Raw genomic sequence first — 26,898 nt, 5'->3', positions numbered from 1 at the left:
ATAGTTAATTAGAGGCTTGCACAGAGAGGGAACAGTTATTAAGTTTTTTTCCTGTAGTCGTTCATTTTCGCCCCTGCCGTACACATACTGTAAGTGGCTAAAACAAAAAAAAGTTTTCAGCACGTTACATAGTGAGTAATAAATGAAAATGCATTCTTGGAGAGAGAATAGAGCCAACAGACTCTGTCTGACTAACAGTCATCCAGAATTGAAACATTGGCTCCATTCTTTCTCCACAGATGCTGTCAGACCTGCTGAGATTTTCCAGCATTTTCTGTTTTTCAGCAGTGTTTTGCATGTTTATAAAAAAGAGTGCATTCTTGTCCATTCGCCACACACGAGTGGGGTCAATATTGTGCATTACCTTTTTCTCTCTTCTTGATTGAAGCAAAAAAGCGACAGTGAAATGCAACAAGTGTCGCCTCTGCTTCAGATGAAGCATCTTTCGCCTGCTCTATGTCTGTGCTCTCAGCTCGCCCCGCTGGAGGGAGCGGCAGCGCGTGCGCACTGCGCGCTGAGGGCTGGGCTCCCGGCGCAGGAGCCGCATTTAGAGGGCGCACACTGGCTGGGCTGGCTCAGAGTGAGAGCTCCACAGAGCAAGGCGACTGGGGAGGGAGCAGGCAAAGAGAGCAAGCATGGCAGACACACACAGCCTTTACCTGCAAGGGATTGAAGAGTCCACCACGCAGTTTCTGGAAATTTGGCACCACTACGACAATGCTGGTAACTACTTTTATTTTGCAATAAACTAACTCCTCCACAGAGTATTGTTTGTCATTGCCAAATGAACACTTTTTTGGTTAAACGTCTTCATGCTGTTTGTATTCAACAAACTGTTTGATCAATGAGATGCTTGAAAATAACCAGCTTGATTTTATTCGCTTGTTATCAAAGCATTTCTGAAGTGGGAAATGTCAATTTTATCTTTAGAAATTAAATCTAGCTGTCTCGAGTGGCGCATCTAATTACTTTAATCCGACTGCGTAGAATTAAAGCTGATTCAACTTTCTTATAAGTGAAAGTGTAATTTATTATTTTAGGTCGTGGTTATATTGAAGGAAACGAACTGCAAAATTTCATTCGGGAACTTCAGCAAGCTCGAAAAGGCGCTGGCTTAGTAAGTGTTAAACAACTGGAGGGCAGCACACATAGTAGAATAGACACATCTTGCAACCCAAATGATTGAGATGTAAATGTACATGTGGTGAAAGGCTGGTCACACTGAAACAATAGCTTTATAGCAGCCGCATTGTTTGTAAATACAATTTGTTTGGATTTTGCATCGTTCCAAAGGCTGGGCGTGTGGTCATTAGCAGAAAACCACCAAAACTTAAGGAATTTCGCCCCAGTACGATGATGAAATTATTTTTGGCATTTACTTTTGAAGTGGGGACAGTTTTCTTGCCTACTTCCCTCCCACCCCCCGCCCAACCTCCCCTCTCGTCCCGACGTTTTCACTTGCAAAAAAATCCTCAGCTTAAGTTCCCCGCACTGAACACATTTTGCATTCTGGATTACACTTTTAAAACTATTATAACTAAAGCTGCAAAAAGCAGCGAGATCCGCTTTTTGGTGACGAATGTCACTGACAAATCCTTTCTCCCTGGCTCCACCTTAGGTGATGATTAGACATAGTTAGCACTGTTGAAATCCACAACGCAGACAACGTGAGTCTAACAGTTAACAGTTACAGAGCAAAGATAATCCAGTAGATTTTATTCACTGGTAATGTTTCTGGGGCAGCAATTGAAGAAAATAAAAACACCGAGAACAATTAAACAAAGCAGTGACATATTAACGCACGTTTAGTGTGTTGACATGTGTGTTTGCAGTTAAATAAACATATAAATCCGAATTCTCGTTAACAAAACCCAGATGTGTGACACCATCACAAGCGCCAAAAAATGGATGCTTTGGTACCCACTGTTACCTTGACTACAGACTCCCTATAAAGGCGGCAGTAAGAAGAGGAAATCAGTCATTAACACCGACAATGCCTGACAGCAAGTCCCAATCTCCTTAATTATGTGCCATTGTTTAGCACTTCCAAACTAATTCGTCACTAATTTTGAATAACGTCTTTCCATTCGGCACGCAGCACCCAGTGAGCGAGCAACGTTTGCCTGATCTTTAATTTTGATTAGATTTTCCTCCAGAGGGATTTTCTGCGCAGAAAATTCTTCTGCCGGTTTAGGGTGTGAGCGCTCACCTGGTGCACCACAGCCCAGCGCCAGAATGGATAAGTTAGTCACAAAATCGCACCTTTAGATCCGATAAACCCTCCCCTCCGGGCAAGTGTGATATAATTTAATGATAACAGTAACTTGATGGAGCTCTCTATTCAGAAACTGTTGCGTGTACGATTTATGTTCGTGTATTATCCCCTTCGCCCCAATCCCGGCGTTTTCAAAGCGCTTTGGGACATCCTGGGGAAGCGAACGGCGCTCTCCCTCTATCTCTCTGTGTATGTATAGGCAAACCATTAACTTCTTTAATCGCAGTAATTAAAAAGTTAACTGGTTAGAGTGATTTCTGTTGTGGATAGTACAATCGAAGGCGCTGGATATTCTTTGGACAGTTTTTAAGAGGTGTTTAATTGGTATTTTTCGAATCGTTCCACTCTCTATCGGTGCTGCTATCTAACTGCATGTTGATTCAAAATGTTGATTTATCCACTCCCGACACATTATTCAAGGCTGTGCTTTTCCTTTACATTAAGGGATATCGGGAGCGGACGGGTAAAGGGGGTTGAAGATCAGTCACGATTGTACTGAATGGCGGAGCAGGCTTGATGGGTCTTCTCCTGCTCCTACTTGTGTTGTACACTGACTAAACAGTATTTTGCAGGACTGTGCACTGTTAGTATCATTGGTAACATGACTAACATGATCAATTCGTAGGAATTATCCGATGGGATGAAAGCCTTGGTGGAGAAGTATGATCAGAGTGCTGATGGAAAGATAGAGCTGGCCGATGTAAGAATTTTCAATTTGTTTTATTCATGCTGAAAAATTCATGTGGGAGAAAGCAGGACCTCGTTGTTGCTTTAAGAAGCAAATTGTTGCTTATGGCTCTTGTTCACTCACTTAATAACAGTAGGGCAATATTGGTGTCCCTGTGGAAAATATAAATTTTTTTGATAAAAGATTACAAATCTTTAGATATATCAATGAAATCCGACATCAATTTTTATAGAAGTGCTTACATTTAAAATGGGCATTGTGCCAATTTGCATAATCTATCCCTGAACCTTAATCTTAAATAAACTTTGAAAATTATCACTGCGGGAATTTATAATTACATTATCGTTCCTAGACTTTGACAATCTTGACTGTATGTTTAATGCACAGTAACATGCATTACAAGTTTATTATACAAGGACATGGTAGCCCTGAGAGTTGGCTTTTACTTATCGTATTCTTTATGTTAAAACAGTGGTTGTCTAATCAGTAGAGGCCGTTGAACAGAAATGAAGTATTGCAAACAAAGAGTGAGAAACAATCTGGGACTGCTTCACCTTGGGACACTGTCTAATGGTTGGATATAGAAAATTATTGGCATTACGTCTAATGGCAGATCGCTTGTCCTTTTTTTGAAGACAGGGAATGGCAGATTGCCATGGGAGGAATAAAGAGGATAAAAAGAAACTGGCAGAAATAATAATGGAAGAAAGAAATGATTATTTGCTCACATAGCATCTGGTGGAAAATAGATACTTGGAATTGCATGTAAACTGATTAATATCATAATTGTAAAACATTTTCAAAATCCCAATTTGGCAGTAAAAGATGCATAATCAAAAGCCCAACTAGAAATGTTCAAAATAATAAGAATGGTTGAAAGAAGATATTTTATTCTGTAACCATTTTCAGTGAAATGATAGACTGTCATAGAAAGTAAATTTGTTGATATTATTCACATCAGTTTAATCAATTTCTTGACCCTAAATGGAATATGTTAAATACCATCTACCTAGATCAATGTTTACATCTTGAAAGTATATGAAGGTCTCCTGTTCCCAATGAAAATTAGTTTAGTCTGTCAAGATCAAATATCATTGGATGTGCATCTATATCATGAACTACCCGCATTCTGCAATAACTGGTACAAATTTAACAATTTGCAGTTAGATCCCAAAAGGTGGACAAAGGAATGTCAGACTGGTGCATTAAGGGATGTACTTGTGAGGTTTGTCGATCAGATATGTTGTCAGGACAACACAGAGCTCCGCAGCATACACAGATCCTAACTGACTAGCTAAATTCTTTGGCATAAATCTTGGTTTTAGATATATATTTTCAAAATATTACTTTGGCTATTTAGTGGACTTGGAAGTTGATCCATGCAATAGCAAAGCTAAAATTGTCTGATTTTTAAAAGGGCAAGTGCTTTTCAGTCAAATTACTTACCTGTACATTGACAAACATAGATTTGTAAATTCTTGTGAAATGATTTTATCAAAATATGAATAAAATTCTCATTTTTCTGTATAATATGGGGTGGCTGAAAGCTATATTAGAATGATCAGTTAACTTCCAGTAGAGGAAAGAAGGTGGCATAAGAGAAGGGACCGTGTTATGGAATTTTATAATGTATGATTTAAGTTTACAGTTTAATATTTTTATTACTAATTTTAATTGAAGGAATTAGTTGGACAACCAAGAGTTAATCTAATATTCTATTTTTCTAGCTTGCTCAGATTCTACCTACAGAAGAAAACTTCTTCTTATTCTTTCGACAACAATTAAAGTCAAGCACAGAGTTCATGGAGGTATAATTGCTTTTTCCAGTGATTTAAATAGTTTTTGGTCATAGCAGTGACTCTTCATACAACATCCATGTCCCAGCTGAGGGAAAGATCAAGATTGCATGTGTTTTTTAAAATATCCATAACATTGCAATATAACAGTTTTATTAAATGTTACATATGTTACTCAAATATTTTAATATGTCTACTGAAATTTCACTTCATTTGCATGTATTGAATGCATGTTGAAACTCAATTGGAATGATATAGTAAATGAAAAGATTATCAGGTACAAAAATACATAAATTTTTAAATTCTGATTTATATAATACACACCTATGTGAGCATCAGTACCTTCTATAGAGGTTATTAAGACATAAATGGATACGCTAGTCTTAGACTGCCTGTTGTCCCTGTAAATGAGCTTGTTGCGCACATTGAAATTGGCTATTACGATGTTGTAGCTATCACAGAGACGTGGCTGCAAGGGCATCAGGACTGGGATCTAAATATCCAAGGATATGTATCCTATCGAGAGGACAGGCAGATGGGCAAAAGGGGTGGATTACATAGTTAGTAAGGAATGAAATTAAATCGATAGCAAGAAACGATATAGAATCAAAGCATAGAATCTCTAGGTAGAGCTGAGCATTGCAAAAGTAAAAAGACCCTGATGGGAGTTGTGTACAGGCCCCCTAGCAGTAGTTGGGATGTGGGGCAGAAAATAAATCAGGAGGTAGAAAAGGCATATAAAAAAAGCATTATTACAATAATCATGGGGGACTTCAATACGCAGATTGACTAGGAAAATCAGGTGGTGGATTCCAAAAAAAGGAATTTGTGGAATGTCTAAGATGGATTTTTTGACAGAACCTACTAGGGAACAGGCAGTTCTGGATTTGGTGATGTGTAATGAGGTAGACTTGATTAGGGAACTTAAGGTGAAGAAATCCTTAGGGAGCAGTGACCACCAAACAATCGAATTTATCCGGCAGTTTGAGAGGAAGAAGCTGGAATCAGATGTAACGGTATTACAATTAAATAAAGGTAAATAAAAATGAAGGAGCTGGTCAGAGTTGATTGGAAAGGGAACCTAGCAGGGAAGACAGTGGAACAGCAGTGGCAGGATTTTTTGGAGGTTATTCGGGAAGCACAACAGAAATTCATCCCAAGGCGGAGGAAACATGCTAAGGTGAGGATAAGGCATCCATGGCTGCTGAGGAAAGTCAAGGACCACATAAAAGCAAAAGAAAAAGCATAAGTGGCAACGATTAGTGGGAAGCCAGAGGATTGGGAAGCCTTTAAAAGCAAGCAAAGGACAACTAAAAAAGATAAGGGGGAGAAGATGAAATATGAGCACAAACTAACTAGTGATATAAAAGAAGATAGAAAGAGTTTCTTTCAGTATATAGAAGGGAAGAGAGATGCAAAAATAGACAAATGGGGCTGGAGAAGTAATAATAAGAAACAAGAAATGGCAGAGGAACAGAATAGTTACTTTGCATCAGTCTTTACAGTGGAAGACACCAGTGGGATGCCAGAGCTCCAGGAGAATTGGGGGCACAAGTGAGTGCAATGGCCATCATGAAGGAGAAGTTTCTGGGTGACTGAAACGTCTGAAGGTGGATAAATCACCTGGACCGGATGGACTACACCCTTGGAATCCAAAAGAGATAGCTGAGGAAATTGTGGAGGCATTGGTGGTGTTCTTTCAGGAATCACTGGAGACAAGGAGGATCCCACAGCACTGGAAAGTAGCTAATGTATAAGAACTGTTTTAGAAGGGAGGGAGGGAGCAGATGGAAAATTATAGACCGATTAGGCTGACTTCAGTCATTGGCAAGATCTTAGAGTCCATTATTAAAGATGAGATTGCAGAGTACTTGCATGATAAAGTACGACTGAGTCAGCACGGCTTCATCAAGGGGAGGTCATGTCTGACAAATCTGTTGGGAGTTCATTGAGGAGGTAACAAGGAGAACCAATGGACATGATTTATTTAGATTCCAGAAGGCCTTTGACAAGGTGCCGCATAGGAGACTGTTAATGGTAAAATCCTGGCATGGTTAGAGGATTGGCTGACTGGCAGAAGGCAAAGAGTGGGGATAAAGGGATCTTTTTCAGGATGGCAGCTGGTGTGCCTCAGGGGTTGGTGCTGGGACCACAACTTTTCACAATATACATTAACAATTTGGAAAAAGGAACTGAAAGCACCATTGCTAAGTTTGCAGATGATACAAAGCTATGTAGAGGGAGAGATAGTATTGAGGAAGCAGGGGGACTGCAAAAGGACTTGGACAGGTTAGGAGAGTGGGCAGAGAAGTGGCAGATGGGATACAATGTGGAAAAGGGTGAGGTTATGTACTTTGGAAGGAGGAATGGAGGCATAGACTATTTTCTAAATGGGGAAATGCTTAGGAAATCAGAAGCACAAAAGGACTTGGGAGTTCTTGTTCAAGATTGTCTTAAGGTTAAAGTGCAGGTTCAGTCAGCAGTTAGCAAGGCAAAACCTGTGTTAGCATTCATGTTGAGAGGGCTAGATTACAAGAGCAGGGATGTACTTCAGAGGCTGTAAGAGGTTTGTACATGGGCTATTGTGAGTAGTTTTGGGCCCCGTATCTAAGGAAGGATTTGCTGGCCCTGGGAAGGGTCCAGAGGATGTTCACAAAAATGACCCCTGGAATGAAGAGATTGTCGTAGGAGGAACAGTTGAGCACTCTGGGTCTGTACTCATTGGAGTTTAGAAGGATGAGGTGGGATCTTATTGAAACTTGCAGAGTACTGCGAGGCCTGGGTAGAGCAGACGTGGAGAGGATGTTTCCACTAGTACGAGAAAACTAGAAACAGAAGGCACAACCTCAGGCTAAAGGGACAATCATTTAAAACAGATGAGGAGGAATTTCTTCAGCTAGAGAGTGGTGAATCTGTGGAACTCTTTGCCACAGAAGGCTGTGGAAGCCAGGTCATTGAGTGTCTTTAAGACAGACCAGGGTTATGAGAAAAAGACAGGAAGATGGGGATGAGAAAATTATCAGCCATGATGAAAGGCAGAGCAGACTCGGTGGGCCAAGTGGCTCAATTCTGCTCCTATGTCTTATGGTATCCTGCACTTAATGTACCAAAATCTTATTTCCCAGATATTTGCATAAAAAAAGTAGGGAAATTATTTATTCAAATGTTATTCTTAAGTGGTTTGGATATCTTGTTGATATCACCACTCAACAGAAATAAAAATGTACCCTACGTGTCAGCACATAGTGGTAGTTGCAAAGATCTTTGTGCTCCACGGAGGATATGCTTGAACAATACATTATGATAGAAACATTGGGTGATTTAATTGAGGAATGAAAGGAATTTCAAGGCGCATCAGCAACATATAAGAACATGGATAGGATTTGCATAGTATACTGCAACATACATTGTTACTGAAGAAAATGCAATGCTTTATTTTAAGGTTTAAATTCAACTTGATCCCCTATGTTACAGGCAACACTGCAATCTGGAGTGGTGAAAATAGGAGATTTTCTTGCAATGTTAGGAGTAGGAATAGCTTAGACAATGTGAGATTCTTCTTGGACATTTGTAAGATGCATATTGCCTTAATGTTGCAGAAGTTAAGACTACATTTTAAAATTTAGCAGGAAGGCTAAGAATACATGTTCTCCTTGAACATGTCCTGAAAGCCAGCTCTAGAAAACACTGCCAACAGTTTGGATGTAGGTTGTGCATTTACTGGGTTAATTGTAAAGTTTAAGAGTGGGTGGAAGAAGCAAAAATGTGATTTTAAACATACAGGTAAATAAAATCCAAAAATATCTTGATCAAGAATGCAAAAGTAATTTGGCAAATTTTTAAACAAATAGTTTTTTAAATTCTTTGAATACGTGTAAAAAACCAACATACAAAGGCAAAAATTGCCATACACACCAAGAAAACAGTGGTTCTTGATGACGTAAGAGTTGAAACAGATTTTGTCATTGAGCAACAATCCTACTACAAAACATGCCCAGAGTTGAGTTATGTGGGTAAATCGTAATTAAGTGGAACGAACTATGTACCCAAATGATTTTCATTTTCAGACATGGCGAAGGTACGATGAAGATCATAGTGGCTTCATAGAAGCAGATGAACTGAAGGTAAAGACCTATTGAACATACAATTTTATATATGTCAATACTCCAAGAGCTTGAAACCAGTCGTGACCCCCTAGTTGAAATTATGCTCATCTTTGCAGTGAATGAGTTGCACAGAAAATATGCAGAGTGCATTGGTGTGATTAACAGTATATATGGCTAGTTTAATGGGCAGCTGAATACTACAACCACACATGATGGAGTTGCTCATATGAATGCTATTATCCTGATTACAGAAACAGCTTTTGCTGGTGTAGACACAATATTCTTTCTTATTAAAGTTTATGGATTGAAATTTCGTTATGCGTTTTTTCAGGCACCTGTTCCAATTGGGAGGGCTGAAGCCAGCCCACTTTCAGGGCTCATTTCAATAACTGGGATGAGTTGCCAGCAGTTTCACTCATTTCCAGGACTTCAATTTTGTATTTTCTACCTTGTTTTCAATTAAGGGCAGTTGTACAGGGATGGGGTAAAGGGGCAATGGGAGGGGGTCAGGTGCAGGCCAGTAGTGCTATGACAGACTATTGTTTTTGGTCCCCTGTCTAAACATCATCCTCTAGCTGCTGACTTTATCCTTCTCCCTGGCAGAAGTTCTGAGGCTAAACCAGATTGTTTGCAATTTTCATGGAGAGGATATCCTGTAGGGATCAAGGACAGAATACATTTGGCTTGAGTTAAACAGTAGAGACACCATTACATGACATGGAATATTCATCATTTAGTGTGAAAAATATTGAAGAACAAAATTAGGAAAATACAGTGGAAAAATTAATTATAATAGAATTTTAATTCTTTTACACACTGGGACATTAATAGTTCAAGGCACATAAGGGGAACAGTTTCTAAAATATGTCCAGGAGAATGTTTTACATAAGTGTGTTTCCTGTCCAGGTAGGAAGGAGGCATTGCTGGAAATAGTTCTGGAGAATGATGTGGGTAAAGTGGATCAGGTATCATTGGGTAAACCTTCATGGACAGTGGTCATTCTATCATAAGATTTGCTATGGAAAGGACAAAGAACAAACAAGAGTAAAACAATTAATTGATTTTTTTTTTAAATCTTGCTTGGCATGTGGGCATCAGTGGCAAGTCCATTACTTGTTACCCATTTCTAACTGCTCTTCAAGGTGGGTATGAGCTGTCTCCATTCACCTGACGAAGGGACTAACCCCGAAAGCTTGTGAGTCTATTATCAAATAAATCGGTTGGACTAAAACCTGGTGTTGTCAGACTTTTTACTGTGTTTACGCCAGTCCAACGCCGGCATACCCGCTTCTTGAACTGCTACAGAGCTTCCACTACAGGTGTGACCACAGTGCTGTTAGGAAGGGAGTTCCAAGATTTTGATCCAGCAACAGTGAAAGAATTGATATGGCCAGGATCCACTGCTGGACATTTGGTAGTCCAGCCAAAAGTCCATTGATTTTCAGTGGAAGCGGACATTCCGAGCGGGGATGGAACATCCAGTTAATATTTCCAAGTGAGGACGATGTGTGGCTGGAGGGGATGTCCATAAGTCTGCTGCCCTTATTCTTCCAGGTGGCAGAGATCACAGGTTTGGAAGGTGCTCTCGAAGGAGCCTTGAATTGCTGCAATGCATCTTGTATATAATACACGCTGCTTCCACTGTACAATGGTGGTGGAAAGAGTGAATCTTTGAGTTGGTGAATGGGGTGTCAACCAAGAGGGCTGCTTTGTCTTAAATGGTGTCAAACATCTTGAATGCAGTTGGAGCCACACTCATCCAGCCAAGTGGAGAATATTCTGTCATACTCGATTTGTCTTGTAGATGGTGGACAGGTGTTGAGTTATTTATCACAATTTCCAGCCTTTGAACTGTTCTTGTAACAGGCTGTTCTAGCTTTTATTCTAGTCAATGATAACCCACAGGATCTGGCCTAGGAAAATTGCTGGAGTAATTGTATAATGGGCTGCCTTTATAGAGAAGGTGGCTAATGCAGAATCTAGGTACATTCCCACAAAGGGGAAAGGCCCAGCAACAAAGCCAGAGTTCCCTGGACAAAAAAATAGAGTAAACTGAAACAGAAAAAATGTGTATGAAATGTCAGATTGATAAAAGAGAGAACCAAGCTGAATAAGAAAGTTCAGAGGAGATGAGAAAACAGCAGCAAAGCATGGTATAAGAAAAGACTGGCAGCCAATAAAAAAGACTAAGTCTTCTACAGGCATATATAATAAACTGTTGGTAAAATGATAATAAGGATGATTAGGGATTAAAAGGGGATTTTGCACAAGGAAGATGACGCTACCCAAGTCAAGTGAAGGAGTCACGGGATGCATCTGAGAATGCTGAAGGAAGAATGGGAATTCTAATGCTCCTTCAATGCAGGGGTGTTAGAGGACTAGAAAAATGCAAATATTACACAAAGCAGAATGTAAAGATAAAACCAGCAACACCAGGCTTGTTTGATTTCACACTAGTGAGTTTAAACTTTCAAAAACAAAAATCTGGGACAAAATTAACAGTCACTTAGATAAATCTGGATTAATTAGGGAAAACCAGCACAGATTTTAAGGGCAATTTTTAAATTAATTTGAGTTTTGTAATCAGAATAGAATTGAGTTGACAGTAATGCTGTACATCTATCTCCAAAAGGAATTTGATAAAGTGCCACACAACAGGCTTGTCAGCAAAGTTGAAGCTCAAAGAATAAAAGGAAGAATGGCAGCATGGATCCAATGTTGGCTGAGTAGCAAGAAACAGAGAATGGTGGTGAATGGTTGTGTTTTGAACTGGAGGAAGGTGTATAGCAAAACTAGACCAAGCTAGAATCTCAGGCCAGCCACACTCACTCCCACCGACCGCAAGGTTCGCAAGACATAACAGGCTACAAAATAAAAACGTGTAGAATTGCTGGCACTAATGCATCCCTCCTCAATGAGCTCAGTGCATTCTATGAAGTTTTGAGCAAGAGCATGACTTCCACCCCGGAAGCCTCGGCCGAACCCGTATCCAAGGTCACCATCACAGACGCCAGATCAGCCTTCTCAAAAATCAACCTGTGGTAAGTGACTGGCCCAGATGGGGTACCTGGGTGAGAACTCAGATCCTGTGCAGACCAGCTGGTGTGGTATTCGTAGACATCTTTAAAACCTCTCTTTAAAACAATGTGAGATTCCCATCTGCTTTAAGAAGATGACCATCATCCCTGTACCAAAGAAAAACCTGGCAGCATGTCTTAATGGCTATTATCCGGTGGCTCTGACATCCATCGCTATGAAGTGTGTTGAAAGCTTAGTCATGGCACGAATCAATTCCTGCCTCCCAGGTTGCCTGGATCCACTATAGTTCACCTATTGACGCAACCAGTCCACAGCAGATGCCATCTCCCTGACCCTGGAGCACTTGGACAATGAAGATATCTATGTCAGACTCCTATTTATTGACTACAGCTCAGCCTTCAACATCATTATTCCGACAAAACTCATCTCCAAACTCTGTGGGCTAGGGCTCGGCTCCTCCCTTTGCAACTGGACCCTAGACTTCCTAACCCACAGACCTCAGTCAGTAAGGATAGGCAACAACGTCTTCACCACAATTATCCTCAGCACTGCTGCCCCACAAGGCTGTGTCCTCAGCCCCTTGCTCTACTCCTATGACTGTGTGGCCAAATTCCCCTGCAACTCAATTTTCAAGTTTGCTGATAACATCACCATAGTGGGTCGGTTCTCAAACAATGACGAGACGGAGTACAGGAAAGAGAGAGAATCTGGTGAACTGGCGTAATGACAATCTCTCCCTCAATGTCAACAAAACAAAGGAGATAATCATCGACTTCAGGAAGTGTAGTGGAGGACACGACCCTGTCTACATCAACAGGGATGAAGTGGAATTGGTCAAGAGCTTCAAGTTTCTCAAGTGTCCAGAAAACTAACAGCCTGTCCTGGTCCCCCCCATGTTGACACTATAGTTAGGAAAGCCCATCAGGAAGCTAAGGAAATTTGGCATGTCCACTACGACTTTCTACACCTTTTACAGATACAACCGAAGGAATGCTTTCCAAGGTGTATCACAACTTGGTATGTCTCCTGCTCAGTCCAAGACCATAAGAAACTACAAAGTTGTGAAAAAAGTCCAGTTCATCATACAAACTAGCCTCCCATCCATTGACACTGACACCTCCTGCTACCTCGGAAAAGCAGTCAGCATAATCAAGGACCCCATGCACCTTGGACATATACTCTTTGTTGTCTTCTGCCAGCAAAAAGATACAAAAGTCTGAGGTCACATCCGAACCGATACAAGAACAGCTTCTTCCCTACTACTATCAAACTTTTGAATGGACCTAACTCCTATTACATAGATCTTTCTGTACACACTAACTATGGCTATAACACATTCTGCACCTTCTTTCCTTCTGTGTATGGTATGCTTTGTCTGCATAGCACACAAGAAACAATACTTTTCACTGTATACTAATACATGAGACAATAATGAATCAAATCAATATAGCAGGGTCAGTATTAGGACTACTGCTTTTCTTGATCTATTATAACATAGAATTATTTGTGCAGATGACAAAACTTGAAGTGTTGTGAATTATTACAAGGATACTGATTGACTTCAAGTGGTTATCGGCTGGGGAAACCAAAGGACACATAGCTTTATAAATAGATTACAAAAGCAAGGAAGTTATGGGAAATATTTATAAACCACACCCTTTAACTAAAAAATAAACATTTTGATCATCTTGGGTTGAAGACTGAAGAATCCAGCACCTGCTCTACTCACTGATTTAGTGCATAAGTAGGCAGCCGGCTGCTTTGTTCATGCCTGTTTTTTTGAATGTAACGCATTCAATTTCCATCCCATATTTCTGTTAATGTCTGAGAATTAACTTTGAATTCTTCATTAGTAATAAATGCAAAATGCAGTTTGAGGTCATGACATTCTTGGCCCAAAACCCTTGGGCGGATGTAGCTGTTACTAGGGGGCATAACTTTAAGGTTTGTGGTGGGAGATGTAGGAAGGATGTCCGAGGTAGAGTCTTTACTCAGAGGTTGGGGTGTGAAATGCACTGCCTGCTGTGATAGTAGAGTTGGACGCTTTAGGAACTTTCAAGCGGCTATTGAATAGGCACGTGGAGCACACCAGAATAATAGGGAGTGGGACAGCTTGACCTTGGATTTGGACATAGCTCGGCATAACATCGAGGGCCAAAGGGCCTGTACTGCAGTGTTCTATGTTCTAAGACCTGATCTGTGAATGATGCCATGGGTGGAATTTTCCAGTCCTTTCCACCAGCAGGATCTTTCAGTGGCAGGTCAGGTAAGCCACACAAAATGCTGTAGACATCGGCAGGACTGGAAGGTTCCAATGGTGAGCTGCCTCTGCTTCTGGAAAGCTGGATAATCCTGCCCTAATAAAGCTGAAATTTCATCTCAGTAAATTCAATTACAATAAACCTACGCAAATATATTTGTTCTTGTGACAACATTTAACTCTATCTCATCAAGTCTTGATCATTTCACTGTCTCTTCTTGCTTATACCTACTTGTCCAACAACTGATGTTGGAGAAGCAGAAATTTCATAGAACTACATAGATCATTACAGCACAGAAACAGCCCAGCAGTTCTATACTGGTGTTTACACTGCACACAAGTCTTCTCCCACTTCATCTCAGCCTATCTTTTCTCTCATGAATTATACTTTGGATTTATTATTAACTGTCTGGTATTTATGACTTCTAGTTTTGGACACTCAGAAACATCCTCTCTGTTCTACTGAACCTTTCATAATTTTAAAGACCTATCCAAAAAATAATTCCAAGAAAAAGCTTGCTTACTCAGGAGAGCAGTGAGAATTTAGAACTTGTTACTGCATGCAGTAGTTGAGGCAAATAGCATTTCTGAATTTAAGAGGAAATTAGACTGACACATAAAGAAAAAGTAGGTAGACTGAAATGAAGTAAAGTGGGAGGAGACTTGTGTGCAGAGTAAACACCAGTATCGTCCTTCTGTAGAGAAAGGAGCTCCAACTTTCCTTTCTTCAACTTTTCTTTCTTCTAAAATTTGCTGCCATGCTGCAATGTGCTGAGGATATAGGCATTATAGATAAACATCTTGGTCCTGTGGGCTCCATTTATTATCAGCTGAAATCGGTGGCTGCATTTCAAATGGGTAAGAGATGATCGCCAAGAGACCGATTTGTCTTTCACTGCAGATCTAAGGTAGCAGAATTTGTTGACTGCTTCCAGTGGTATGTTGAGTCTGATCACAGGCAGTGACACAACACTCTGTCCCTCAACTACAGCTTTCTTGAATCTGAAGATGAGGGAGAACATAACATTGGCGTGGCATGGATGATCCATGAGCTTTTGGAGCTGGTCTTCTGTCTGGGCACCAAGTGCAGTATCATCAGCTTATAGAAGATTTCTGATCAGGACATGCGTCACTTTTGTCTTGGTTTTCAGTCTTGATTGGTTGAATTGTTTCCCATCCAATCGTGTGTTGAAATTTGGTCCTTCCATGTCAGCAGGGAAAGTGTGAATTAGTAGGACAGAGAAAAATCGGAGATTAAAGGCTTAGACGAAGGTGCTTCACCCCTTTCTGAAGTTGTTGAAGTGACTGGTCCTGCACATTATCATGGAAGGATCGTAAGAGGCTGCAAATCTCACAGCCAATTTTCTCCAGTATGCAGCAGAGACCTGTCCTGCTACACAGTGTCAAAGGCTTTTGTGAGATCCATAACAGCAAGGTAGGGTGGTGTTTTGTCTACATTCCCTCAAAACTTAGAAGATCACATTTACCACAGAGTTGCCTGCTCTAAAGCTACACCCAACAAAATTCCATTGTCTGGTTGATGCAGCCTCTTTAGAATGACTCTGGCAAACACCTTCCCAGCTGAGGAGTAAGATTCCCTCTATCATTGTTCTTTGTATATCATGATGTTTGCATCAAATGTATACAGTGGGGCTAAGCCTTCCCTCTAGCAGAGGAGAAAGTCATCATGAAGGTATGGCAGCAGCTGGGGCTTTCCATATTGGAATAGCTCAGCTGGTATTCTGTTCCTTGCTGCCAGGGATTCAATAATCTTTTCAAGCTCACAATGAGGATTTTTCATCAAGCTCATAACCGGCAGAAAACTGAAGATCATCAAGCACAAGCAAAGAGATAGCTGCCTCATTTGAGTGTGGCTTGGAGAAGTGCTCAACCCAGTGGTACGTTTGCTAGTGCCTGTTGGTCAGTACTTCAGACCTACAGATTTTAAATGGGCAGCTTTGGTTGGGCTGAGTGCACTTTTGATATCATCGTACAGTATGTAGCATGAAGGTTACTTTTGTCACTCACGGTTTGTATTTCTTTGCATAGATTGATCCAATACTTGTTGGCACACATCCTGCTGCCTTCTGCACAACTGCCTCAGCTAGCATGAAATTTTCACATGCTGTAGCATTAGGAAATAAGATATATGCCAGGTAAACTGTGTTCTTCACTCTGACAGAAGTCAGTTCTGCAAGAAGGGTTTCAAACCAATCTTTGTTACTGTTTCTTTGCTAAAGTGTTGTTAGAGCAGCTTTGTAGGTGATTGTGTAGAAATCCATGCTTCATCAGCATTATCTACTGAACCCTCAGCTGGGAGAGGCTACCTGAGAGCCTCTGAGAATATTTGATGTCATTACTTGTGCATGGATGGGTGTGTTATTCATTATAAATTAACACAGGGTTTCCCAAGCTTTCTGAGCTGCAGAACCCCTAATGACCTCCCAAGTCCATCAGTGAACCCCAAGCATTCTCATCATGTTGACATGGCTTTCCTTACCACAAAATAAGTACAAACACAGAAATCAAATGTAAGTAAGTCTTTTCTAGTTACATCTATGCATATATTAGGAAGAGGCACACAGTTACAAATAGAATCATCAGCTATGTGGCCCCTCCCACTAGCATCTGGCTGAGCCACCCTCCCATTGTCCTTTAACATTAGCCCTAGAAGTAATATCCACTTTCAATGTGGGTAATCTGGTAGTAATTAAAAAAATATTTAATTCTTACCTTTTGTCATTTTTAATGAGGAGTGATGTTGGAAAGCTGATACTCATTAGACACAGGCACCTCTCGCTCCCTCATGTCCATCCCCTCTCACACATACACACATCCCCCTCTTTCCTACATACAAGTCTCAGTCTCTGTGTGTGTGTCTCTCTCTCTCACTCTCTCTCTCTCACACACACACACACACACACACACACACACACACACACACACACACACACACACACACACACACACACACACACACACACACATTCACATTCACCCTCCCCACTAACTCAAGCCTTACCTCATATACACACTCACTCTCTCTTCCTGCTCCTCCACCCCCCACTGTCCCCAGTGGATGGCCCTCTACCCTATGGCCCATACTGGGAGGTGCACCCACCACCCCCCTTCAGCTGTGTGGCCCATGCTGGACAGCCCTCTGTTCCAAGGCCTACTCTGGATCCTCTTCATACTCTAGCACCGGTGCTGAGTTCCATTCCAAGATCCTCCATTCCCATCACTGAGCTGTCTATGTTCATCCAATCAGAGGCCAGCTTCCCCAGAAGCCAGCCTCTGATTGGACAAGCATTATGGCAAAATTTTTCAACTTTTACAAATCTGCCTGACGTGCCACGTTCTACCTGAGAGACTCCTGCAGAAGCCCCGCAATGTTCCACAGACCTCCATTTGGGAATCCCTCTATTAACATATCCAGTTCACTGTTACATACACACACCTTTCCAGCACTTGTATACCAGCACAATCTGCAACCTCATGGCACCGGCATATCACCCACTCAACTATTATTATCAAGACAAGGGTTCAACCCTGGTTCACTGGAGAGTGCAGGAGGGCAGCACCAGGCATACTTAAAAAATGAAATCAAAGGATCAGATCTAAGCTCTGCAGTCCTTCCGTATCCCGTTGAAAATGATGGTGGACAACTCTGCAAATATCCCCATGCTCAATGATGGAGGAGCCCATCATGTCAGTGCAAAAGATAAGGCTGAAATATTCGCAGCAATCTTCAGCCAGAAGTGCTGAGTGGATGCTCCATTTCGATCTCCTCCAGTGGTCCCCAGCATCTCAGATGCCGGTGTCCAGCCAATTCGATTCAGTCCAAGTGATATCAAGAAAGGGTTGGAGGCACTGAATGCTGCAAAGGCAATGGGCCCTAATAATGTTCCAGCAACAGTGCTAAAAACTTGTGCTCCAGAACTTGCCGCTCCCTTAGCCAAGCTCTTCCAGTACAGTTACAACACTGGCATCTACCCAACAATGTGGAAAATTGCCCAGGTATTTCCTATACACACAAAGCAGGACAGGTCCAACCTGGCCAATCAGTCTATTCTCGATCGTCAGTAAAGTGATGGAAGGTGTCATCAACAGTGCTATCAAGCAGCACCTGCTCAGTAATAACCTGCTCAGTGACACCCAGTTTGGGTTTCACCAGGGTCACTCAGCTCCTGACCTCATTACAGCCTTGGATTAAACATGGACAAAAGAGCTGAATTCCAGAGGTGAGGTAAGAGTGACAACCCTTGACATCAAGGCCGCATTCAACCAAGTGTGCCATCAAGGAGCCTGAGCGAAACTGGAATCAATGGATATCAGGGGACAAACTCTCCACTGGTTGGAGTCATACAGAGGATGATGATTGTGATTGTGAAGGGTCAGTCGTCTGAGCTCCAGGGCATCTCTGCAGGAGTCCCTCAGGGTAGTGTCCCAGGCCAATAATCTTCAGCTGCTTTATCAATGACCTTCCCTCCATTATAAGGTCTGAAGTGGGGATATTTGCCGATGATTGCACAATGTTCAGCATCATTCGTAACCCCTCAAATGCTGAAGCAGCCCATGTTCAAATGCAATGGACAAAAGCCAGGCTTGGGCTGACAAGTAGCAAGTAACATTCGCGCCACATAAATGCCAGGCAATGACCATCACCAGTAAGAGACACTCTAACCACTGCCCCTTTACATTCACTGAATCCCCCACTGTCAACATTCTTGTGGTTGCAATTGACTAAAAACTCAACTGGACTCAACACATAAACACAGTGATAGCAGGTCAGAGGCTGGGAATAATGCAGCGAGTAACTCAACATCTGACTCCCCGTAGCCTATCCACCATCTACAAGGCACAGATCAGGAGTGTGATGGAATACTCCCCACTCACCTTCATGAGTGCAGCTCCAACAACACACAAGGAGCTTGACACCATCCGGGACAAAACAGCCCACATGATTGGTACAAACATTCAACCTTCCACCACCGACATTCAGCAGCAGTAGTGTGTACTATCTACAAGATACACTGCGGCAATTTACCAAAGGTTCTCAGAGAGCATCTTCCAAACTCATGACAACTTCCATTTAGAAGGACAAATGCAGCAGATAAATGGGAATATCACCACCTGCAAGTTCTCCTCCAAGCAATTCACATCCTGACTTGGCAGTATAATTGCCGTTCCTTCACAGTCACTGGGTCAAAAGCCTGGAATTCCCTCCCTAACAGCATTGTGAGTCAACTCACAGCTCAGACTGCAACAATTCAAGAAGGTAGTTCACCACCACCTTCTGAAGGGCAACTAGGGATGGGCAGTAAATGTTGGCCAGCCAGCGATGTCCATGTCACACGAATGAATAAAGAAAAGATGCAGCAAGCAGTTAAGAAAGCAAATGGTATGTTGGTCTGCATTGCAAGAGGACTTGAGTACTGGAGGAAAAATGTCTTACTGCAGCTGTACAGGGCCTGGGTGGAGTATAGTGTGCAGTTTTGGTCTCCTTATCTAAGAAAGGATATATTAGCCATGGAGTGAACATAGTGAATTTTCACTAGAGTGATTCCTGGGATGCAGGATTGTCATATAAGGAGAAACTGAATTGATCAGGCTTGTATTCATTGGAATTTAGAAGAATAAGTACAGGAAAGAGGTAGAGAACCTGGTGAACTGGTACAGCAACAATAATCTCTCCCTTAGTGTCAGTAAAACAAAAGAGATAGTCATCAACTTCAGGAAGCATAGTGGAAAACATGTCCCTGTCTAGATCAATGGTGATGAAGTGGAAATGGTAGAGATTCAAGTTTCTTGGTGTTCAGATCACTAACAACCTGAACTGGTGCTCTCAAGCTGACACTATAGTTTAAAAAAAACTCACCAACACCTCTGCTTTCCCAGGAGGTGAAAGAAATTCAGCATGTCCGCTATGACTCACCAATTTTTACAGACGCACCATAGAAAGCATCCTTTGCAGCTGGTATGGCTCCTGCTCTGACTAAGACCGCAACTCAAGAACTTACAAAGGGTTGTGAACATAACCCAGTCCATCATACAAGCCAGCCTCCCATTCATAGACTCCATCTATACTTCTGCTGCTAATAACACATTTGCTATTTTACCTTCAAAACACCATTAGCACCTTCTTGGTCTTTAACACCATCATTAAGACCAATTATTCTGTTCCCCATGCTCCACCCTATCTCTTCAACAGTATAAGATCCATTATATTTCTCCCTCTCTCTAACTCTAAAGAAGAGTTGTACAGAGTTGAAACATTGGCTAGAAATTATATGCAGTAACGCCAGTGGGATCTTCCTGTCCACCCCTGCTGTGGATCTCATGGCAGCAAGTAGTGCATTCAACAGGAGACCCGGTGTCAATGGCAGTACGAAAAGATCATTCTGCCGTCAATGGCGGGCCACCTTTTGCACTGAAAATCGTGCCCGTTATCTTTGTTTGTCTCTCCACAGATACCGCCAGACCTGAGTTTTTCTAGTAGTCTTTATTTCAGATTTTCAGCAGCTGCAATATTTTCCTTTTATTTGAGCTAATATCTAAATGTACTTACCTGATTGGACAGGAAGATGCACAAATCTTCACCATCTATAATAGATGCACTTGATTGATCATCTGATTGGTCACCTGACACTGTCAGGTGCCAGGGGATCCTTTAAAATGCTGGCCATTACCTTGCTCCAGATGCCTGCAGCTTCTGAGTCAAGACTCAGGATGGTGGTCTGTAAGTGGCCTTTATTGCTAATTCACAGCAATTAGCATTTTATTGGGTGTGCACCCATGGCAGGCCTGGAAGATGGAATGCTGCCAACTTCTGGGAGCAGAACCCACCACTGGCAAGCAATTGTATTATTCAACCCAATATTTCACCATTAGGACAAATAAAGAAACTATAGATTTACTTGTACTTTCAATTTAGTACATTGTCTTTGCGTTATTGGTTAGACCAGCAGTTTTATTGCCCATCCCTAGTTGCCCTTGAGAAGGTAGTGGTGGACCACTTTCTTGAACTGCGGCAGGCCATGTGGTGTCGGTGAACCACAGTTAGGGAGGGAATTCCAGGATTCATTGGCAATGAATGAACAGTGATATAATTTCAAGTCAGGATGGGATGTAACTTGGAAAGGAACATGCAGATAGTGGTGTTCCTAAGAATCTACTGCCCTTGTCCTTTCAGGTGGCAGAGCCAACAGGTTTGAAAGGTGCTGTTGAAGGACCCTTGGTGAGTTGCTGCATTGCATCTTGTAGATGATACACACTGCAGCCACTGTTCATCAGTGGTGAAGGGATTGAATATTTGTGGATGGGGTGCCAATAAAGTAGGCTGCTTTGTCCTGGATGGTGTCAAGCTTCTAGAGTATTGTTGGAGCTGCACCCAACCAGGCAAGGGAGAATATTCCATCACACTCCTGGGTTGTGCTTTGGAGATGGTCGACAGGCTTTAGGGAGTCTGGAGGTGTGTTATTCTCTGCAGAATTCTCAGCCTCTTACCTGCTCTTGTAGCCATTGTATTTCCATGACTAGTTCAGTTCAGTTTCAGTCAATGGCAACCCCCAGGATGTTGATAATGGGGGTTTCAGTAATGGTAATGCCATTGACTCTCGAGAGGAGAGGATTAGATTCTCTTTTTGAGATTGTCATTGCTTGGCATTTGTGCGGTGCAAATGTTACTTGCCACTTGTCAGCCCAAGCCTGAATGTTCTCCAGGACTTTCTGTATGTGGCATGGACTATTTCAGTATCTGTGCAGTCACAGGTAGTGCTGAACATTGTGCAATTATCAGCAAAGCTCCCCACTTCTGACTTTATGATAGAGGAAAGGTCATTGATGAAACAGCTGAAGATGATTGTACCTCGGACACTACCTGAAGAATTCCTGCAGTGATGTCCTGGAGCTGAGATGTTTGACCTCCAACAACCACAACCAGTGCATGGTTTTCCTCCTGATTCCCATTGACTCCAGTTTTGCTAGAGCTCCTTGATGCCAAACTCTGCCTTGATGTAAAACCTCACCTTTGGCTTTCAGCTGTTTTGTCCATGTTTGAACTAAGGCTATAATGAGTTCAGGAGCTGAGTGGCGCTGGCAAAATATGAACTGAGTAGGTTACTGCTGAGTAAGTTCCGCTTAATAGCACTGTTAATGTGTTATGCTGGTGTTTGAAAGTAGACTGATGGTGCAGCAATTGGCTGGGTTGGACTTATCCTACTTTTTATGTACAGGACATAACTGAGTAATTTTCCACATTAGTGTTGAGCTGTACTGGAACAGATTGGCTTAGGGTGCAGCTAGCTCTGGAACACAAGTCTTCGGTACTATTGCTTAATTATTGTCAGGGCCCACAGCTTTAACAGTATAATATTTCCAGATAAGTTTCACGCAAGTCCAGTGTATCTGGCCAAGTCTCTCATACTGATTTCAGTATCCAAAACTTTTGTGGTGAGTCCCAGTCATGAAATATCAATCTATCAGAAGTTTAAACTTGAGTGCATGTTCATCGCATTGCCCTTAACCTTTGATGTAGATATCAGAATATTTGGGCCTCTGTTTCGCTCTTCACAGAAACTGGCTGACCTGTGAGTATTTCCAGCTTATTTTGTGTTCATTTTCAATTTGTAGCATTAGCAGGTTTTTTGTATTTGATACTCCTTTGAAGTGCCTTAAGCTGTTTGATTACATTAAAGGCTTTGTAGAATTGCATATTGTTGTTATTCTTCTAAAAAAGATTTCCAATGCAGAAATTGAAACTGGAAGTGTGATGACCGAAAATGGAGAAAGATGTTGGACAGGAACTGTACACTGGCGCAATTCATTACATTATAGACAAGTGCATGGCTACCATGTTACTAACCCTGCACAGAAATGATAACTGACTTTACAGTTTACTGACATTCACCATGTCCACAAGAGGGCAGCAACAATTTAGTTATAATGGAGCCAACAGAACTTTATACAAAGAAAATTGTCATTTTCTTTCAGTGTCATCCTTCTATCACTGTTTTCATGAAGTTCCCAATTCCATTAATAAAGGCCAATGGAAAGCACAGATTTACATTCTCTCTCTCTCTCTCTCTCTCTCTCTCTCTCTCTCTCTCTCTCTCTCTCTCTCTCCTCCATTTGATGTGCAGGTTAGATTGATTGGCTACGCTAAATTGCCCCATAGTGTCCCAAGATATATAAGCTAGTGGGATAAATACATGAGGTTGGGGGTAAGCCTGGGTAAGACTTGGCGCAGACTCGATGGGCTGAGTGGCCTCCTTCAGCAGTGTAGGGATTCTATGATCTGTGGATGGTATATCAAAGTATTGAACACACAGATAAAAATTAAGCAGTAATATATTGAAAGAACTCTTATTTTAAATTAATGGATCTAGAGCTAATAGCTGAATATTTATGGTGCTGTTTCTGTTGTTTGGCTGTGAATACAATGGTTGAATATTGATGGTATTTAGAATAATAATGTTTCTAACCATGGGAAGTGAGATTGTCTCACTGGAAGTAGTTCAAAATGTTTAAAATACCACCTAAATAGGGTAATCATTCAGCAGCATGCTTAGAATTGTATGAGTTTAAGTGTTTTTTTTTGCAGGAAATAACCATAAAAAGATCAGCACAATCCCTCACAATAATTATCATCTAAATAAATACTTCTTGACTGAAGAAATTTAATTCCTGTCTTTAAAGCCCTTCAGGGTCTGGCCCATCCCTATTGCAGTAATCTGCAGCTCTACGACTCCAGCGCTCAAATTAATCTTTCCTCTGACTTTTCTACACCAATGGCGCCTTGCCTTCCATCACCTTGGCTTACAATCAAATTCTTACCCCAAGCTTCATCTCCTCTCCACTCTTCCTTTAAAATGCTCTGCAAAACTCACAGCTTCAGCCAAGCTTTTGGTTACCCTTTCCAATAGTTCCTTCTTTGCTTGCGTTTTGATTATACCATTATCAATTAAATGCTTTGGAATATTACTCTGCATTAAGTGTACTATATCAAGTGTAGGTTGTTTTTTGTTGCTGGAGTAGTGGAAGTCCGAACAAAAAATCAATATGTACATGAACACCTGGAAAGCTTTCAATGAAGTTCTATGTGTAAGTGTCTAATGCAAAATTAAGACACTTTCTTAAACAAAGTGTTGCAGGAATGTGAAATTAGATGAAATAAATACTGCTGCAAGTATTGATTAAGAACATGATGTTAAACCAAGGACTGGGAATTTCACCTGTTTCTAACCTACATTAACAGAGATTCTGCATTAACAGCTTGTATTTTTTAGACATTTTTGACATAGAAAAACATCCCATTCACAGAGGCATAACCAGACAAAAATAGACGCTGAAGTAAAGAAGAAAGACTGATCAAAACCTTAAAGTAAAAGTTGGATTTTAAGAACTTAAGTAGATAGGGAGTGGATTGTAGAGTAAATATTCAGATCAGAGCTCTAAATGACATAAGGCACGGCCATCAATGTTGGAACGATGGGAGGGTTTACAGTGGGATAGGATCTGGATAGCAGAGTTCTAGAGTATAGAAAATGGGAGGTCAGCAAGCAGAACACTGGAATAGTCAAACCTGAGGTTTTCTGTGGCTGAGATAGAAGGTAGCAGTCTTTATGATGGACAGTAGTCAATTAGGATTCTGAATTTACAAATTATCTGAAAAAATAAATAGGGCAATGGGTCTGATGGAAAAGATATAGTGTTTCTGGTGAGGACCAAAGAAGATTGGTGACAAATTGGAATCGTACGTATCTGTCTTTTGGTGTTACAATCACCCAAGAGCTTAGCAATAGCATCTAAGTAGAGCACGTAATTTTGAAGTGAATCATAGTTTGGTGATGGATATCAGCACACATGCATTGATTGTTCCCAGAAGTATGCAAAATGGGCAAATGATGATTATGTCAAACAGCAGGCAATGCTGATTTGACATCCACAGTGTCATTTTGGAGCTCGATGCTTTAGTAATGTTTTATCTTAAGCTCACACAGCTGAGCACACCAACAGGAAGGATTCATCAGCAGTGCTATTTAAAAAAAAACAACTATTTATATATTAGTTATTGGTTCATTTTTTTAGCTATTGCTTCAATTCTGTTAATGAAATTCTGCTAATGAAGACAGCATCTTCCAAACCCATGATCACTTCCATCTAGAAGGACAAGGGCAACAGATACATGAGAACAACACCATCTGCAAGTTCTCCTCCAAGTACTTACCATCCAGACTTGGAAATATGTTTCTGTTCCTTTGCAGGCACTGGGTCAAAATCCTGGACTTCCTACCCTAATGGCATTGTGGGTCAACCTACTATACATGGACCGCAGCTATTCAAGAAGGCAGCTTACCACCATCTTCTCAATGTCAACTAGGGATGGGCAATAAATGCTGGCCAGTCAGTGTCACCCATGTCCCATGATTAAATAATAATTTTTAAAAATGTATGATGCTTTCTATAGTTGTTTGAAGTCACCAAAGGTCCACAGGTAGTGCTGTGACAGATACTGAGTGATGTTTGGCTGATTTTAGACATGAGTGCACAAGTCCTTTGGAATACAGCATAACTGGGAGAGTCAACAGAAGTGACACAAAGCCAGATAAGTTGCTGGAAGATGGAGGAAGAAACGAAGGGCTCTCAGCAGGAGGCCACATCTATCAGAAGTATTCTGGGAGAAATTTTCCAACCAGAACCTCAGCAAGGAGCAGTGTTTGAGAGCTCTGCACTTCAATAAAGCTACCCTCACCGAAATCTGCCAACTATAGCCACCATAACTGCACCCAAGAGCAGGGCAAGGATAAGGCCTGGATGGGATTGCTGTCGGCGGACACTCAATGGGCCAAATGGCCTCCTTTTGTACTATAGGGATTCTATGACTTTCCAGTATTTGGTTTGTAGCCCTGTAGGTTACCACACTTGAGGTGTATATCCAATGAGTTGAGGATTCCTGCCTCTACTACCTCTCAGGCAGTGAGTCCCAGACCCCCCACAACCTTCTGGATGAAGAAAGTCTTCCTCTTCTCCCCTCTGATCTTTTTGCTGATCACTTTAAACCTATACCCTTAGTCACTGACCTGTCTTCTAAAGTGAAAAGGCCCTTCCCACCCATCCTATCCTGCCCCTCAAGTTTGTATATTTCAATCAAATTTCTCCTCAGCCTCCTCTCTTCCAAAATGAACAACCCTGGTGATCCAAATTCACAGGAGTCTACTGATAAACTTAACACAAAGGATAACATTCTTATCAAACCAAAAAAAATGTACTGTACCACTCAGACAATAAGATTGGAAAAATCTCAATATAAACACAAGAAATTGGTTCAAACAACATTCATGATTCCTTCATCCCAGCCATACAAATTTGGAAAGATAAAACAATTTATCATATCTATTTTATACTCTAATATTCAGGGTAAGTATACAGTACCTGTGTTGAGTTGTGGTCATACACACCACACTCCAAAGCAGATTTTAAGGATTCCTCAACAACCCACCCAGAAGCTCATCATGTCATGAATCAACAGATTTCATTAAAACTTTTCTCACGAGGGTTCTCAATCTCCATGTTTGAAGAACTCACCTTGGAAATCTCTCCCAAATGTCACCCCTACTTGGACAGCTTCAAGAAGAATCTAGCTCCAGGGTTTAATTCTCACCTTCTAAGATTTCTTTTCCCTGGATCTCACAGTACATTCAAGCTTCAACCTTACAATAAATGATAAGAAACTG

The 26,898-nt window shown here is 41.3% G+C and overlaps 1 protein-coding gene across 1 annotated transcript in view; it reads left to right on the top strand.

Annotated features, from left to right (window-relative positions):
* The first annotated feature begins 585 nt into the window (after positions 1-585).
* Positions 586-26,898, top strand: part of calb1 (calbindin 1) — a 52,233-nt gene continuing 25,920 nt past the window's right edge. Inside the window, exons 1-5 of the mRNA XM_080194389.1 lie at positions 586-723; positions 1,041-1,117; positions 2,901-2,975; positions 4,691-4,771; positions 8,827-8,883. Coding sequence (XP_080050515.1) covers positions 636-723; positions 1,041-1,117; positions 2,901-2,975; positions 4,691-4,771; positions 8,827-8,883 — 378 coding nt within the window. The 5' untranslated portion in view covers positions 586-635. The remainder of the gene's footprint in view (positions 724-1,040; positions 1,118-2,900; positions 2,976-4,690; positions 4,772-8,826; positions 8,884-26,898) is intronic.

The sequence above is a fragment of the Carcharhinus amblyrhynchos genome, chromosome 8, assembly GCF_965287045.1.
Source record: "Carcharhinus amblyrhynchos chromosome 8, sCarAmb.v2.hapA, whole genome shotgun sequence".
Taxonomy (NCBI): domain Eukaryota; kingdom Metazoa; phylum Chordata; class Chondrichthyes; order Carcharhiniformes; family Carcharhinidae; genus Carcharhinus; species Carcharhinus amblyrhynchos.
The sequence above is the reverse complement of the archived record's forward strand: the minus strand, read 5'-3'. Positions and strand labels throughout refer to the sequence as shown.